At 33.4% G+C, this 15,821-nt stretch overlaps 1 protein-coding gene across 7 annotated transcripts in view; it reads left to right on the forward strand.

Moving 5' to 3' along the window:
* LOC134838128 (ryanodine receptor) overlaps positions 1 to 15,821 on the forward strand; it is a 41,625-nt gene that overhangs the window by 8,464 nt on the left and 17,340 nt on the right. For 2 of the 7 annotated variants that reach the window (XM_063853598.1, XM_063853599.1), the window contains exons 3-16: positions 4,392 to 4,595; positions 7,700 to 7,777; positions 7,850 to 8,238; positions 8,294 to 8,943; positions 9,529 to 11,474; positions 11,535 to 11,615; positions 12,089 to 12,188; positions 12,787 to 12,893; positions 12,948 to 13,704; positions 13,766 to 13,830; positions 13,936 to 14,222; positions 14,279 to 15,010; positions 15,070 to 15,207; positions 15,580 to 15,732. In XM_063853598.1, the coding sequence (XP_063709668.1) occupies positions 4,392 to 4,595; positions 7,700 to 7,777; positions 7,850 to 8,238; positions 8,294 to 8,943; positions 9,529 to 11,474; positions 11,535 to 11,615; positions 12,089 to 12,188; positions 12,787 to 12,893; positions 12,948 to 13,704; positions 13,766 to 13,830; positions 13,936 to 14,222; positions 14,279 to 15,010; positions 15,070 to 15,207; positions 15,580 to 15,732 (5,687 nt within the window). Of the gene's footprint in view, positions 1 to 4,391; positions 4,596 to 5,257; positions 5,273 to 7,699; positions 7,778 to 7,849; positions 8,239 to 8,293; positions 8,944 to 9,528; positions 11,475 to 11,534; positions 11,616 to 11,798; positions 11,899 to 12,088; positions 12,189 to 12,786; positions 12,894 to 12,947; positions 13,705 to 13,765; positions 13,831 to 13,935; positions 14,223 to 14,278; positions 15,011 to 15,069; positions 15,208 to 15,537; positions 15,733 to 15,821 lie in introns of all 7 variants that reach the window. The other 5 variants (XM_063853592.1, XM_063853593.1, XM_063853595.1 and 2 more) reach the window with 5 other exon arrangements.

The following is a 15,821-nucleotide window of genomic DNA, read 5'->3' on the forward strand; positions in this document are numbered from 1 at the left end:
TTCTTCCTCTTATTTTTTATTTGTATTAAAAATATTTTTTTAAGTCCACATTTTTATTGAAATTGGTAGTTTTGAAATATTTATAATTATTTCAATAAAAAAAATATATATAAAAAGTTATAAAATTTTAATTAATTTCAAATTTTTTTGAATAAAAAAAACATTAAAATGTTATTATTTTTTTTCAAAGTCAGTATACATCATTTGTTAGCAAGAATTATGTGCAAAAGTCGTAAGTACCATGAAAACATAAGAAATAAAACAGATTAAGTGAAAAATCATGTCCTTTTCCACTATAACTTTAATATCTACTTACGGCTTTGTGGTAATTTTCCAGCTAAAAATGTTAGAAAATATGTTTGAAGAAAAACAACTCATGCTTCTGTAAATTTTATGTTAAAAGATATCATTTTAATTTATTATTTATTTAAAAAAATGCTTTGAAATTAAAGAAATTATAAAATAAAATATCGATTAAATATAGTTTAATTTAAATCAAAGTACCATCATGGGAAGTGTAAACAATTGAATGGCGTGATTTTCGTTTAATGGAAGGAATTAACTGTGACACTTGAAGGTCGAACGTGTCTAAAAACTTTTTTTTTTCTTGTAAACCCAAACACCTGAAAAACTTTTCAAAAGAGATAAATCAGTCATAAATGCGCCATTAAAAAATATTTGTTGCTTCGTTTGTATCTACTTCGGTTTATCGGTTAAAGTCGTAAAACTTTTGGGTAAATATCAAATGTTTGTTATATTTTTCCACCTGACTTGATTGAGCGAGTAAATTATATGTATTTTGCAGGTGTTTTGTTAACCCAGATTTGAGGCAAGCACGTCTCGTCTCTCTTGAGAGTCATAAGTTGGCAAGTACCAATTAGACTTTTTGATAAATATTTAGACGAGTGATAAAGAATTTAAAGAGTCTCGAGTAAAATATTTTCGTGTCGAGAGTTCTTGTCGTGACATGTCACTCGTACTACGTCAGGAATGAAATATAAATATTTTTCTGATAAAATTTAATGAAAAGAGCAACATTCATGACAATGAATGAGTGAGGCGGTTGCTGACTCACGAATGTGAAACAGAACAGAAAAAAAGGCAACAATAGCAGACGAACGATGCATTTTCATTTTTGTGAAATGATTTTTATTATCGTTTTTTCATTCCATTTATTCAGCATTTTCTTGTTTTGTTTGTGTCTTTCGATTTTTCTGATGTTTTTAAAAGGCACAGTAGTTGTTATGGACAAAGAATGAAATTAAATTGAAAGCAAGGGCATGTACGACGAATTACTTTGCTCTTGAACATTAATTCTAATTCGAATATTGACATTAGGATAATTTCATCTTCTAAGTACATTTTTACTCGTAAAATAAAAATAATGATGATCTAATAAAATTAAATTTAATTGGATCAATATGCAACTTGTGATTCATTTTGCAGTTCTTTGCTTGGAAATTAGGTCAAATTAGTCAGAATATTATGACTTTTACTCTTAAATTGATTTTTTTCAAGATTTCTTAATTTAATTATTCAAATACTTATAATAAAGACTACTATTTACAAGAAAAAAATGAACATAAATTAATTTTTGACCTATTTTAAACATTTTTATATGTAATGATGATGTAATGATGATTGTTTCTTTCTTATTCAAATTCAAAATTGAAAAAAAATTAAACTAAAATTTTCAAAAGTAGAAATTATAGAAAAAAATTTAATTTGGTATCGTTTTTCAATCAAAAAAAATGTTAAAATTTTTTTTTCTTAATTTTTTTTTCGACAAAATCGAAAAGTATAACATTAAATAAATTAAATAAAATAAAATAAATTATTTCACTTTATGTCGCGTGAGGATTTTGAATAAAAGTTATTTAATTTTAATATGCTACTTTTTAAAAATTTTGAACATTAAACGTTGATTATTCGTATTAGGTAAATAAATTTTTGTTTTCATTTTTAAAAGTTTTAAGACAAAATTGAAATAAAATTTTAAAAATAAAAATTTAAGAAAAAAAAAATTTGGTCACTTTCAATTTTTTCATCTCAATTTCGATAGAAAACGTGTTATTTAAGCAAATTAAATTCATATTCAATATCTTCAATATCCTTTTAATTTAAATTTGCTATTTTTATCGTTTTTTAATCAAAACGTACCAAAAAAATTTAAAAATGTTTCCTTTTTTCTAAATATTTTTAATTTTCCCCCTGAATTTTTTTGGAAAAATCAGAGGGGCTAGCCAAAAGTGAAAAAATTAAATTAATTCGCTTAAGAGTGTTAAAATTGCTTCAATTAAAAAATTTTTGGCTCACCTGGAAATTGAATTTAGTACTTGAGTTTATGTTTAAAATTTATTTTTGGCATTTTGATGTCATCAATCTGGGATGATTGTTTAAAAATAATAAAATAGATTTAAATACCTATTCCTTCAATTAATTTTCTTATTTTTTATCTTAGCTTTTTGTATTTAATATTTTTCAAAAAAAAATGTTTTTTTTTTTTGTTTTTATACCTAATTTACTTTCCCTTTATTATATTTTTTCCAAAAATACAAAACATGAGTTCAAGTTTACGAAATATCACACAAAAGCTATTTTTCTTGAAGAAAATGTAAATATTTCATGAAACTTCCAAATCAAAGACAAAAGACGAACCCATTTTAAATGAAACCTTATTTTCACAAGACGATTACTTATTGTTTAATAAAACAAGAGTTTTCAGTCTCTTCTGTTTCTAGTTTAACTTTATTCTTGTTTTTATGTCTTACTCTTCTATCCAAGCAGCTCTCGATGTGACTTGAACACACAAAAGTAATCCAGTTGAGCTCGTTAAATGTCTCCTCTAAGTAGTACGTTGTGTACCTCCAACAACGTTAATCCTCATAAAAACCATTTTATTTGTAAATGTGAATGTGACAGATACTATAATTAAAAAGCGGAAATTAAAATCCTTGACCTTTTCAGAAAAATGTGTCCATGCTGTGTGCGGATATGATGGGAATTTATTAATCAAAAAATATTTTGTGCAAAATCTTCTCATGCATTTTAAATAAATTGAAAACCAATGCGGATGCAGTTTCACTACTGGAGGAAAATAATATTGATCACTGAATTAGGTACAGAGAAAACAATCAAAGCAAATTGCTGCAAGTGTAGTGAACGAAATCAATCACAAGACGTGAGAAAATCGTAATCCACACTTTTATTCAGTTGAAGTTGAAGTTCGTTATTCGAGACTTTTCTCGTTACTTCGAAAAAAATAACAGGAAACTCGAAAATTGATATTTATCTTTAAAAAATGTAGCCCAAAGCATTCAAGGGAGTCTTAAATTTGTATGAAAAAATTATCTTTTTACTCGAAACTGAAAATGAGACAGCCGACCTACTTTCTCGAGAGATATTTCATTAGGAGTAAAAATGTTCTCACGTTTATTCCTTATTGAAATTCATTGTTTACGTTCCCCAGAAAAGGGAAACAAAAGATAAAATCCCATCTTTTGCACACATTTTCGGCGTGTTTTCATTATAAATTCAAATATGTTTTTATTATGATTAAATCAGCATGAAATGGTACCACGATGATGATATTTCCCCATAAAATTACAATAAAATTTCACACGAGCCGTTTTTGAGGCAGGTCATTGTACAACAAGTTCATCCTTGCCTGACACAAGTAGCACCGATAATGCACGTGCCATTCGATTTCACGCCATGCCATATTGATTTAAAAAAAAAAGTGAAACAAACAAAACGAATTAGTTGTCCAATTAATTTTATCGTGCTTATTTATAGTGCCGTGGCGTGGGTTAACAATGTCTATATTTACTTGTTTTTTCGATTATTTTCACGTTCATCACTTATTATCGTCATATTTTTATTATTATTATTTAATATGCTCCATGAAATCGAATTTTAATTTGGTACTGCGACGAAATGGGCGGACACGAGCAAAAGCTGTAACAATCCATGTTTCACCACATTTTATTAGTTTTACATCAAATGCAAACAGTAACAGACGACACAAAGACCTAGAAAGGCAAAAACACGAAAAATCAATTCGAGTGGCCCAATTACAAATGTAAAAACAAAATAAGCAAGAAAAAAACATGCCACAATTAGATATCAGTCCGTTGTTGGAAAAGGTACACCTTTCTTCGTGAAAACTTAATGCAGTGTGTTGACATGTGTCGAGTTGCGCTTCTGCAGCAAAAAAGAACCCGGCATTTAAGTGTGTCATGTCTGAAAGTATCGATTTGAAAATTAAAGAAAATTTCCTTGACTTGACCAATTGTAGCTCTTTGAGGACAGATTTTTAAGCCTGGTCCATAATTGATCACTTTTTTCTGAATTCTGAATTAAATAACAAAACAACGTATTTTTTTCCGCAGGAAGATATGGTCTGTCTTTCGTCCACAGCAACGGGCGAGCGTGTTTGTCTCGCCGCCGAAGGTTTCGGCAATCGTCATTGTTTCCTCGAGAACATCGCCGACAAGAATATCCCGCCAGATCTATCGCAATGCGTGTTTGTCATCGAACAAGCCTTGTCAGTTCGTGCCTTGCAGGAATTGGTGACAGCAGCAGGCTCTGAAACGGTATGTATAAATTAAATTATTTAAATTTTTTAATGTTATTTATGTAATTAACGTCAATGACAGTATGTAGGTTGTAAAATCAATACACAAATTACTAGTTTTGTTTCTAATTTTTGAAAAATGTAAAGACTTTCGTCACTGATGTGTCACAATAATAATGATCTGATACCGATACATAAAATTACGATTGACTAATGAACCAATTATTGAAATTGTATATAATTTATCACTCCAAATTGTTCCTAATTATGAATTAATTATTATATTTTTTTTTTGTAGTAAAGAGCACTGTAATTTATATTCTTAGGCACTGTTTATTGAAACCTATACTACACCTCTTTAGCATATCCCACACCATTTTTTCTGTGATTTTATTTTTTAAAAATAGTAGTGGGTGCAATTTCCCTGTTACTTTGTCCTTTTGTTTATTTTTACATTTGTGTTGTATCCATTGGAGCTTATTGCAATCATCAAAAAAATTATTTAAATGTGACTTTTTATATTTTATTCTATATTTTTTATTTAAAAAAAAAACAACAAAAACTAATGCATTTCTTTCTATCCGGTATCTAATTTCATGTCCGAAACAAAATTATTCCCATTTTCCCGAAAAAAAAAAAATAAATTTTCGAATTTTATCGCGAAAAACTGAACAAAAACAGGGAAATGCCGGTTTAGTAAGTATTGAAAGCATAAACTTGTGTCTGTATGATTGTGTAGTCAAAAAAAAAATTAAATAGATTTCCTGTTTTTTTTTTCGTATATGAATTTTTGTCTAGGATAAAAAAAAATAGTTTTTATTTTTCATCTAATCAAATTAGTATTTCATGTTTTTATTTTTGGCTTGACTTTCAAAATTTTTTTATGTAGTTAGAGCATAACCCCAATTCCTCAAAAAAAAAACAAACAAACCAAAAAACTTATTAAACAAATGTGTTTCGCTATTAAATTACCTCAATTGTGAAAACTCAATTTCAATAATTGTGATGTGAATTTGAGAGACAGATAGATTCGTCCTGTCAAGATAATTTGTGTCATGTGTTTGATTCAAATTCAATATTTGAAAAGTTTCAAAATTAATCGATACTAATGTGATAAATTTTGTAGGTTTGGTGTTCTTGTTTTTCTTCTTATGAAGTACAAGGTTGTTCGTCATTTTTTTAAAACTTTGTCGTTGTTTGATCTTAACTTTTAATCCTTCATACCACAGTCTCATTGTCTTGACTCGTTTCATTACGCATTTGAGCGCATTTATTTAGTCTTTGTTCATGAAGTATTTATTTTCTTTATTTCGGTTAATTTTTGTGTAGGCTTTGACTAATGGGTCGACAACTAATGGACCATAATTTTTCTGTCGAATTTATCGTTGATAATTTTTCTTCTTTCTAAATAGATGATGGTAGAATAATCGGATATTTCGTCTTTTTTCTGGCTCATTTAGCAATCTGAAGTGTTGTTTAATCTTTATGTTCTACATTTTCAAAAAAAATATTCTATGTTTGTCATAGAAAAATTAAATACGATCGAGATATAATAAGTTTATTTGACGATATAAGATAAATATTTAGATTAAAAATGAAATGTTTTCCAATTTTTAAGAAAAAACCAGATGGGAAAGTGTTATTAGTAATTATTTGAAGATTTCGGACTTGCTTTTCATCTCTATCTCGTTGAACGATAATTTCACTTAATTAACTAAACAAATTTATTTCCACACTGAACATCGAATTTTCTTTGTTCTTGGTTTTCTTTGTGTTCTCGCTCCGAAAATAAAGCGTCAATCGCCTTATCATTTTTTTCATAATAGACAGACTCTTGAAATTATGATACATTTCACCGTAAAGATTCTTCTTATTGATCATTTTAGGAAAAGCACGTTACATTCCTTCGCTACAAAAAATTCACTTGTGTTTTAATTTGAAATTATTCTAAGGAATTATTGATATGGAGAAATATTAATGGATATTATTCGTTCTGAAAAAAAAATTTTGTGGAAGCAGTGGAAGCGTGCTGGGCCCATAACCTGTTGGGTGATTTAAAAAGATTTTCCAAGGAAAATGAAAGCACTTGTTTCGAGAAATATTTAATAAATTTAATTTTATTCAGAACGATTTATTTGTACGTCTTTACACGTTGACGTCGGTAAAAAAAGAGAAAGAGTTGTCTTGCGACCTGTCAAAGGTCAGCTGTGCTTCAAAGGTCTTGTTCATGTACTATATTAACAGATATTAAAAAGTGTCGAAGCTTTTAGATTTAGATTTAGCTGTTTTTTCAAGCTTCTCCATTGCTTAAAATATTTTTCCTGTGAATAAATGAGAGCATTTTAAATATTTTTTTTTTAAATGTAGATAAAATTAAAAAAATAAACTTACGGATAGACATTAGACAGCCAATTTGTAACAAATATTCCATTGAAGAATGTCTTACACGTTTTTTCTTCTTCCGCTTTCTCCCTTTAATTTATAATTTATGACCCAAATCGAAGTCTTAAAATATTTTCGTTCACTCCAAAATTGTGAGGTTGGCTTGTAAAACGTACCTTCTTAAATATTCCGCCTTTCCTGCGTGACTTGTCCATTCATTCGACGTTAAATGCGTGTTTAGGCTCAAAATCAAGGACAACAAACATTCCACACTCTAAAAGAATAAAAGAAAATAAAGAAAAATGACCATATGCGAATGACCATATGTTCGAATTTTTGTGTTAAATAGAATAATTCTCACACGTGTTCGCTTTTGCACACCTCTCATCATTTTTTCTCTGTCTATTCTTTCATCACCTTTCCTCATATTTTTGTAACTGAAGACTACTAACTCAACCCTTTTTCACCTGTAACCCCGTAATTTAATTATTTGTGACGATATCTGATGAAAAAAAATATTATCTTAAGGAATCTAGACTGTATTAATTTAATTAAGTCTAGATATAAAAATGATAAAAAAAATGATTGATGTTTTTCTTGTTTGCTTTCATTAAATGACAAAAAAAATGACACATCTTTCAAAGTCCCCGAGTCAATTCCAATGTTATAAATGTAATTTTTCTGTTTTGTTTCACTTTTTTCCGTAAAAAAAAAAACAAATTTTTGTTGACAACTACTTAGGGAAAAGGCACTGGTTCGGGACATAGAACATTGCTGTATGGTAATGCCATTTTGTTGCGACATGGAAACAGTGATATGGTAAGTTGCTTTTTTATATTATCACATTGGCACCAAATTGTCTGGATTGTCTCTTCTCTCTTCTTCACACAGTACTTGGCATGTCTTTCAACGTCTTCGTCGCAAGATAAATTGTCGTTTGACGTGGGTTTGCAAGATCACAGTCAAGGCGAGGCTTGTTGGTGGACCGTGCATCCCGCAAGTAAACAAAGATCCGAGGGTGAGAAGGTCCGTGTTGGTGACGACTTGATTCTCGTGTCTGTGGCGACGGAACGTTATTTGCATACCACGAAGGAAAATGAGGAGTCGATCGTTAATGCAAGCTTCCATGTGACGCATTGGAGTGTTCAACCCTATGGCACGGGTATTTCGCGCATGAAGTATGTCGGTTACGTTTTTGGCGGCGATGTGCTTCGTTTCTTCCATGGCGGCGACGAATGTTTGACAATTCCTAGCACTTGGAGTACGCAACCTGGACAAAAGTGAGATTTTTATTTAAATTTTTTTCAATAAAAAAAATAATTTTTTATTTTTTAGCATGGTCGTTTACGAGGGCGGTTCCGTAATGTCTCAAGCTCGATCCCTGTGGCGTTTGGAACTCGCTCGTACCAAATGGTCTGGCGGTTTTATTAATTGGTACCATCCACTACGTATCAAACATATCACAACAGGTCGTTATTTGGGTATCAATGAGAACAACGAGTTGCTTCTCATGCGTCGCGAGGAAGCAACAACAGCTGCTTCGACGTTCTGTTTGCGCCAAGAAAAAGACGATCAAAAAGTTGTTCTTGAAGACAAAGATTTGGAAGTTATTGGTTCGGCAATCATTAAATACGGTGATTCTACCGTTATTTTGCAACATTGTGAGACTTCGTTGTGGCTCAGTTACAAGAGTTTCGAGACAAAGAAAAAGGGCGTCGGTAAAGTTGAGGAGAAACAAGCCATTTTGCACGAAGAAGGAAAAATGGATGACGGTCTCGACTTTTCACGTTCACAAGAGGAAGAGTCTAGAACTGCTCGCGTCATCCGGAAGTGCAATCATTTGTTCACGAAGTTCATTAATGGCTTGGAAACGTTGCAAGGCAATCGTCGTACTTCGTTGTTCTTCCAAAGTGTCAATTTGGGAGAGATGGTCATGTGTCTCGAGGATTTGATTTTGTATTTCTGTCAACCTGAGGATGATATGGGTAAGTTTTTTCCATTTAAAAATTTTATTTCTATAATTTTTTTCGCTTGTCGCATTTAAAAAAGCAAGAAGAAAAAAAATTATAAAATTCCTTTTTCCTTATTTTTCTAAAAAAAATAAAAAAACGTAAATTTTTAAAATTGAAATTTTTTATATTGAATTTTTAATTAAATTTTTTATAGTAAAATTTTTAATAAAAATATCTTTATTTTTTAATGATTCCGAAAATAATAAAAAATTAGTATATTTTATAAAATTTTCTCTAAAAATAATTTTTAAAACATAAAAAACTTAATATTGAAGAAAAATAAAAAAAAAGGTTATCATAAATGAAATTTAAAATTAGAAAATCTTAAATTAAAATTAATAAAAATCAATATAAGGGATCTATAAAAAATTAAAATTATACAAAAATTGATAAAATTTTGTAATTTTACATAAAATTGTATTTTTTTTTATTTTTTCTTCCTTTATTTGAGTTTTTTTTTTAGAAAAAAATTGAAATAAATTTAGAGTAATCTAAAAAAAAATTATTTAAAAATTACCAAAATTTTATAAAATTATTAAAAAATGATTTTTCTTACAGAACACGAGGAGAAACAAAACCGTTTAAAAGCTCTCCGCAATCGCCAAGACTTGTTCCAAGAAGAAGGCGTACTAAATCTCGTTCTCGATGCCATCGACAAAATCAATCTGATCACGTCACAGGGCTTCCTTGCCTCTTTCCTCGCAAACGACGAAAGCGGCCAAAGTTGGGACATGATTTCGATGTATTTGTATCAACTTCTCGCCGCCATCATCAAAGGCAACCACACAAATTGCGCCCAATTCGCCAACTCCAATCGTTTGAACTGGCTTTTCTCCCGTTTGGGCAGCCAAGCATCCAGCGAAGGTAGCGGCATGTTGGATGTATTGCATTGTGTCTTGATCGATTCGCCCGAAGCTCTGAACATGATGCGAGATGAGCACATCAAAGTCATTATTTCGCTGTTGGAGAAGCACGGACGCGATCCAAAAGTCTTGGATGTCTTGTGTTCACTCTGCGTTGGTAACGGAGTCGCTGTGCGTTCATCCCAGAACAATATCACGGACTTTTTGTTGCCTGGAAAAAATTTGCTCTTGCAAACGCAGTTGGTAGATCACGTTTCAAGCGTTCGCCCGAACATTTTCGTGGGACGCGTCGAAGGATCTGCCGTTTATCACAAATGGTATTTCGAGGTAACAATGGATCACATCGAGCAAATGACTCATATGATGCCACATTTGCGCATTGGATGGGCAAATTCGACGGGATACATGCCCTATCCGGGCGGCGGCGAGAAATGGGGCGGAAATGGCGTCGGTGACGACATTTTTTCCTTCGGATTTGATGGAGTTTACTTATGGACCGGCGGAAGAAAGACAGCTGTTGTCGAAACAATCCCCCCAGAGCCATTTATTCAAAAGGGAGACGTCATTGGTTGTGCCTTAGACTTAAGTGTTCCCATTATAACGTTCACTTTCAACGGATCTCCCGTTCGTGGAAGCTTTACAAATTTTAATTTAGATGGCATGTTCTTCCCCGTGTTGAGTTGCTCCTCAAAACTCAGTTGTCGCTTCTTGTTTGGCGGAGATCACGGTCGTTTGCGTTACAATCCGCCATTGGGATTCTCCCCGCTTTACCAATGTCTCATGCCGCACCAAAATCTCAGCTTGGATCCGTGTTTCTACTTTGGAAATTTGAGCAAAAGTGTTCTGAGTGGCCCCTGGCTCATCGAAGATGATACCGCTTTCGTGCCAAATCCCGTTGACATCACGCCAGTAATGCTGCCCGCATTAGTGGACAACATAAAAGACAAACTCGCGGAAAATATCCACGAAATGTGGGCTTTGAACAAAATCGAAGCCGGTTGGAGTTGGGGCGAACGTCGTGACGATCTTCACAGAATTCATCCCTGTTTGACGAGTTTCGAGAAACTTCCTGCTGCGGAAAAGCGTTACGATTGTCAATTAGCAGTGCAAACCTTAAAAACGATCATTGCTTTGGGTTATTACATCACTTTGGATAAACCTCCAGCTCGAATCCGCCCGATAAGATTGCCGAACGACATTTATATGCAAGGAAATGGATACAAACCAGCTCCATTGGACTTGTCAGCAGTCACTTTAAATCCAAAAATGGAAGAACTCGTCGATCAATTGGCTGAAAACACGCATAATTTGTGGGCTAAAGAGCGAATCCAACAGGGATGGACTTATGGCTTGGAAGAAGACTCCGAAACGTTACGTAGTCCTCATTTAGTGCCATATAGCAAAGTTGACGAAGCCATCAAGAAGGCGAATCGCGATACAGCATCAGAAACTGTAAGAACTCTCCTTGTCTACGGTTACAATCTCGATCCGCCGACTGGAGAAGCGAACGAAGCGTTGTTAGCGGAAGCACTTAGATTGAAATATGCCGCCTTTAGAACATACCGCGTGGAAAAAACGTACGCCGTGACTTCTGGAAAGTGGTATTTCGAGTTTGAAGTTCTCACTGCAGGACCTATGAGAGTAAAAAATTATTTTAAAAACATGAAAAAATAAATTTTAATTTTTTTAATGAATTTTTAGGTTGGATGGGCTCGCGCTGATGTCAGTCCAGGCACAATGTTAGGAAATGACGAAGCCTCGTGGGCCTTCGATGGTTACAACGTAAGTACAAAAACCGTTTTTCACATGACTTAAGTTAACGTTGAGTTTCAGCATCTTTTATTGATGTCCCCAGAAGTCTCTGAATGTACCTTTAGCGGTCATTATTTTTGTTTTTTGTCATAAAAATCGGTTTAATTTCTTTTTTTATACATTTTTTTGATTTAATCGAAAAAATTCGTGTAGTGTCGCAAATTCCATGGTGGTCAATCGTACAGCTATGGGCAAAAATATAACACGGGCGACGTCATTGGATGTTTCATTGATGTCAATGACTCAATAATTAGTAAGAAAATTCGCGTTTTTATCATTTTTTGTCATCGTTCTTCCCATCATTTTTCTCTGTCTCTCACTCCTGCGTCACTAAATAATTTTTTTTTTAATAATTTTCGGCCCAAAAAAATTTTTTTTTTTTAATTCTTTTTTTAACAAATAAAATCCCACTATTCTATCTGAAATTCCCCTCAAAAAAATAGGAAGAAAAAGTGTATGGTGGATCCGGCGAAACATTTGGTAAACAATGGGGACCAGGCGATGTCGTCGGTGTTTTTCTCGATTTGGTCGATCATACAATTAGTAAGGCTCTGGAACAAAAAAAAAATTGTCATGTTTGCTTTTTTTGTTTAAATTTTTAATTTTAAATGAAGATCATTACAAAAAATTAGGAAAATTTGTAATGATCTTTTGAAAAGCAACAAACTACACGACGACGTATGTATGAAAAAAAAATATTTTTTTATAAAATCGCCTGCTAGCACACAAAAAAAAATGCTTTTTCACAATTTGTATAAAAAAATAGTTAGAGGATGGCTTGAAAAGCTTAAAATTACACACCATACGAACTTTTTCCTGCTTTTGTGCGAAAAGTGCACCGTTTAAATTTGTTTTGATCGATAAAATTTGCATGAAATCCTTTTCTTTTTCCATTTTTTTGAGTGTTTGAAGTGTTGTTTGTCATAAAATAATAGAGTAGAAGTAGAAAAATTGCAACTTCTGAGCTCAGAATGCTTTAAAATTGTCTAAATGTGATTTTTGCATGGATTTTTTTTAATTTTTCACACAAAACATACGTCGAAGTTGATAATTTTTGTAAAAAAGAAACATGATTGCATTATTTTACCTTCGATTTTGTGATGAAAATCCATTTTAATGATGATTTTTTTTATGAAATTAGGCTTTTCATTGAACGGAGAACTTCTCATGGATGCTCTTGGAGGAGAAACATCCTTTGCTGATGTCACCGCTGATGGCGTTGGATTTGTTCCTGCATGTACTATTGGGGTAAATTTCGATTTTTTAACTAAAAAAAAATATTTTTAACTGAATTTTTTTTAGGTTGGTCAAAAAGCTCGTTTGACTTACGGTCAAAATGTAGATTCCTTGAAATTCTTCACGACCTGCGGTTTACAAGAAGGTTACGAACCGTTCTGTGTCAACATGCGTCGTCCCGTTACGCATTGGTACACAAAAGACTTGCCAATTTTCGAAAATACGGAAGATATTCAAGGCGGCGTCATCGATGTCAATCGTATCCCGGGAGGAGCTGATACGCCGCCATGCTTAAAAATTTCTCACAACACTTTCGAAACGATGGAAAAGGCAAATTGGGAGTTTTTGCGATTGTCGTTGCCTGTTACGTGCGACAGTCAATTCATCACGGAGCAAGAAAAGGCTCGTCGATGGGAAGAAATTCGTTTGCGGCAACATCGATTGATAAATGAGGTTGAAAATGTCATGACCTCGAACATGGATCACATCATGAAAAGTGGTTTTACGATGAATGACATTAAAAATTTGCATCGAAACTACGACGAAGCTGAAGCTGATGAAAATATGGGCAGAAATGGTCCAAATCGTCCTCCGCGAAAGGGATCTGTATCGAGACCGAGTGGATTTGATGCGCCAACGTTGGAAGTGAACGGAAGTGGCATGCAACGATCCACAAGTGCTCTTGATATGGCGAGAGATACCGGCGAACATGATGACAAGCGAAAACGAGGAAGAAGTCCCTTCAGGTTGTTTGGCAAGAAACGCGATCAGAGCAAAGATAAGGTCAAGGCGCAACAGGAAGATGCTCAAAGACGTCCCATGAGTGAGTTTTTTGGCTGAAATTTCATTTAAAAAAAAAAATTTAATAATTTTTTATATTTTAGCTCATGGCAGAAATGTCGTTCAAGCGCAATTAGGAACGAGAAATCCTACTGTAAGGGTTTCCAATGTGAGATTTTTTGCTTTATTTGCTATTTTCTAGTTGAACGCTTCTTAATTAGCTTCAAAATTTTTAAAAAATCTTCAAGATTTTTAATAAATTTTTATTTTTTAGGCTGATTTACGATCTCAAGCTCCATCTCCAACTGCCAAACAAAGCATTTCCGCTCCACAAGGCAACGTTGAATCCGCTGGAAATGAAATTTTCGATGCCGAATGCTTAAGACTTATTAATGAGTACTTCTACGGTGTCAGAATTTATCCGGGTCAAGATCCCACACACGTCTACGTTGGTTGGGTAACGACTCAGTATCACTTCCACGGTCACGAATTCAACAAAGAAAAGGTTCGACGTGCTTCCGTTTGTATTGCGGGCGATTATGAGAACCAAATTTTGCAACAGTGAGTAATTTTTTGTGATTTTCTTCAAAAATTCATCAAAAAAATTTTTTTTTCAGAGTTGATCGTCAAAGTTGCTACATGGTGCGTGCCGACGAGCTTTTTAACGAAGTAACGCAAGACGCTTCTGGCAAGGGAGCTTCTCAAGGCATGTTTGTCGGGTGTTTCGTCGATACTGCTACCGGTAAAATCCGATTTACGTGCGAAGGCAAGGAAACTTCTCACGTTTGGCAAATGGAACCCGATACGAAACTCTTCCCCGCGATTTTTGTCGAAGCTACGAGTAAAGATGTCTTGCAAGTTGAACTTGGAAGAACGCCAACGACACTTCCGTTATCGGCTGCGGTGCTTCCGACGGGCGACAAACACGTAAATCCCCAATCGCCGCCTCGCTTGAAGGTGCAATGCTTGAAACCGCATTCGTGGGCTCGTGTTCCGAACACTGCTCTTCAAATTCATGCCCTGAAATTGAGCGATTTGCGTGGTTGGTCGATGTTGTGTGAAGATCCGGTCTCGATGTTGGCACTGCATATCCCTGAAGAGGATAGATGTATTGATATTTTGGAACTTATTGAAATGGACAAATTATTGTCGTTCCATGCGCATACCCTGACACTTTATGCTGCGTTATGCTACCAATCTAATTATAGAGCTGCTCATAATTTGTGCCAACATGTCGATCAAAAGCAACTTTTGTATGCCATTCAAGCGGAATACATGAGCGGACCACTGCGTCAAGGATTCTACGACTTGTTGATTGCCCTGCATTTGGAATCGCATGCAACTACGATGTAAATTTTTAAATTTTTAACATTTTTTTTTTTTAATTTTTAATTTTTTCGACTTTTAGGGAGGTCTGTAAGAACGAATTTATCATCCCATTGGGTGACGATTTGAAAGAACTTTACTCAGATCCGGAAATGTGTCACTCCCTGCGATCTCAACGCACAGAATCTGTTCGACCTCTGATGAAAATGACAGATATCGGGTAAGAAATTGCAAAAATTCAACATTTAACGTCTCGAAAATCATTAAAATGTACATTTAACTGTGATCGATGTTGTAATATTGCAACATAACTTCCTGGCTTAAGTTGTACAAAAATCCTCGGCGTTAATTTTTTATCTTTTTCAGCATTCATAAATTACATATTGGATGTAAAATGTAAATTTTTAACGATATTTTTACTTTTTTCCCTTTTTATACATATGCTCGCTTGATTGATTGAACCCTGCTACCTGCTTTGCATGTCGTGTACAAAATATCGATGTCCCGTAAATTCCGTAAAATCCATTAAATTGAACGAAACAAACGACAGATCTAACAATTCTGTTGTTCCAAATCCTGTGCCTGATTCTAGTGAGCCGATACCGGTAATCGATCAGCTGTATTCGCCTAAATTTCCGCTGGAAATTGTGCGTGCGTACGTTATGGGAGCTGTGAAGGAAGCTGTGGAAATTAATCAAATCCATAATCGGGATCCTATTGGCGGATCGAATGAAAATCTGTTCTTGTGAGTAATTTTTCGTTGAAGTTAATATAATTTTAGGAAATATTTTGGATTTGGTCTTTTATAAGTTTTCGAAAAATTTCTAATGGCTT

This window comes from Culicoides brevitarsis, chromosome 1, assembly GCF_036172545.1.
Source record: "Culicoides brevitarsis isolate CSIRO-B50_1 chromosome 1, AGI_CSIRO_Cbre_v1, whole genome shotgun sequence".
In the NCBI taxonomy this organism is placed as follows: domain Eukaryota; kingdom Metazoa; phylum Arthropoda; class Insecta; order Diptera; family Ceratopogonidae; genus Culicoides; species Culicoides brevitarsis.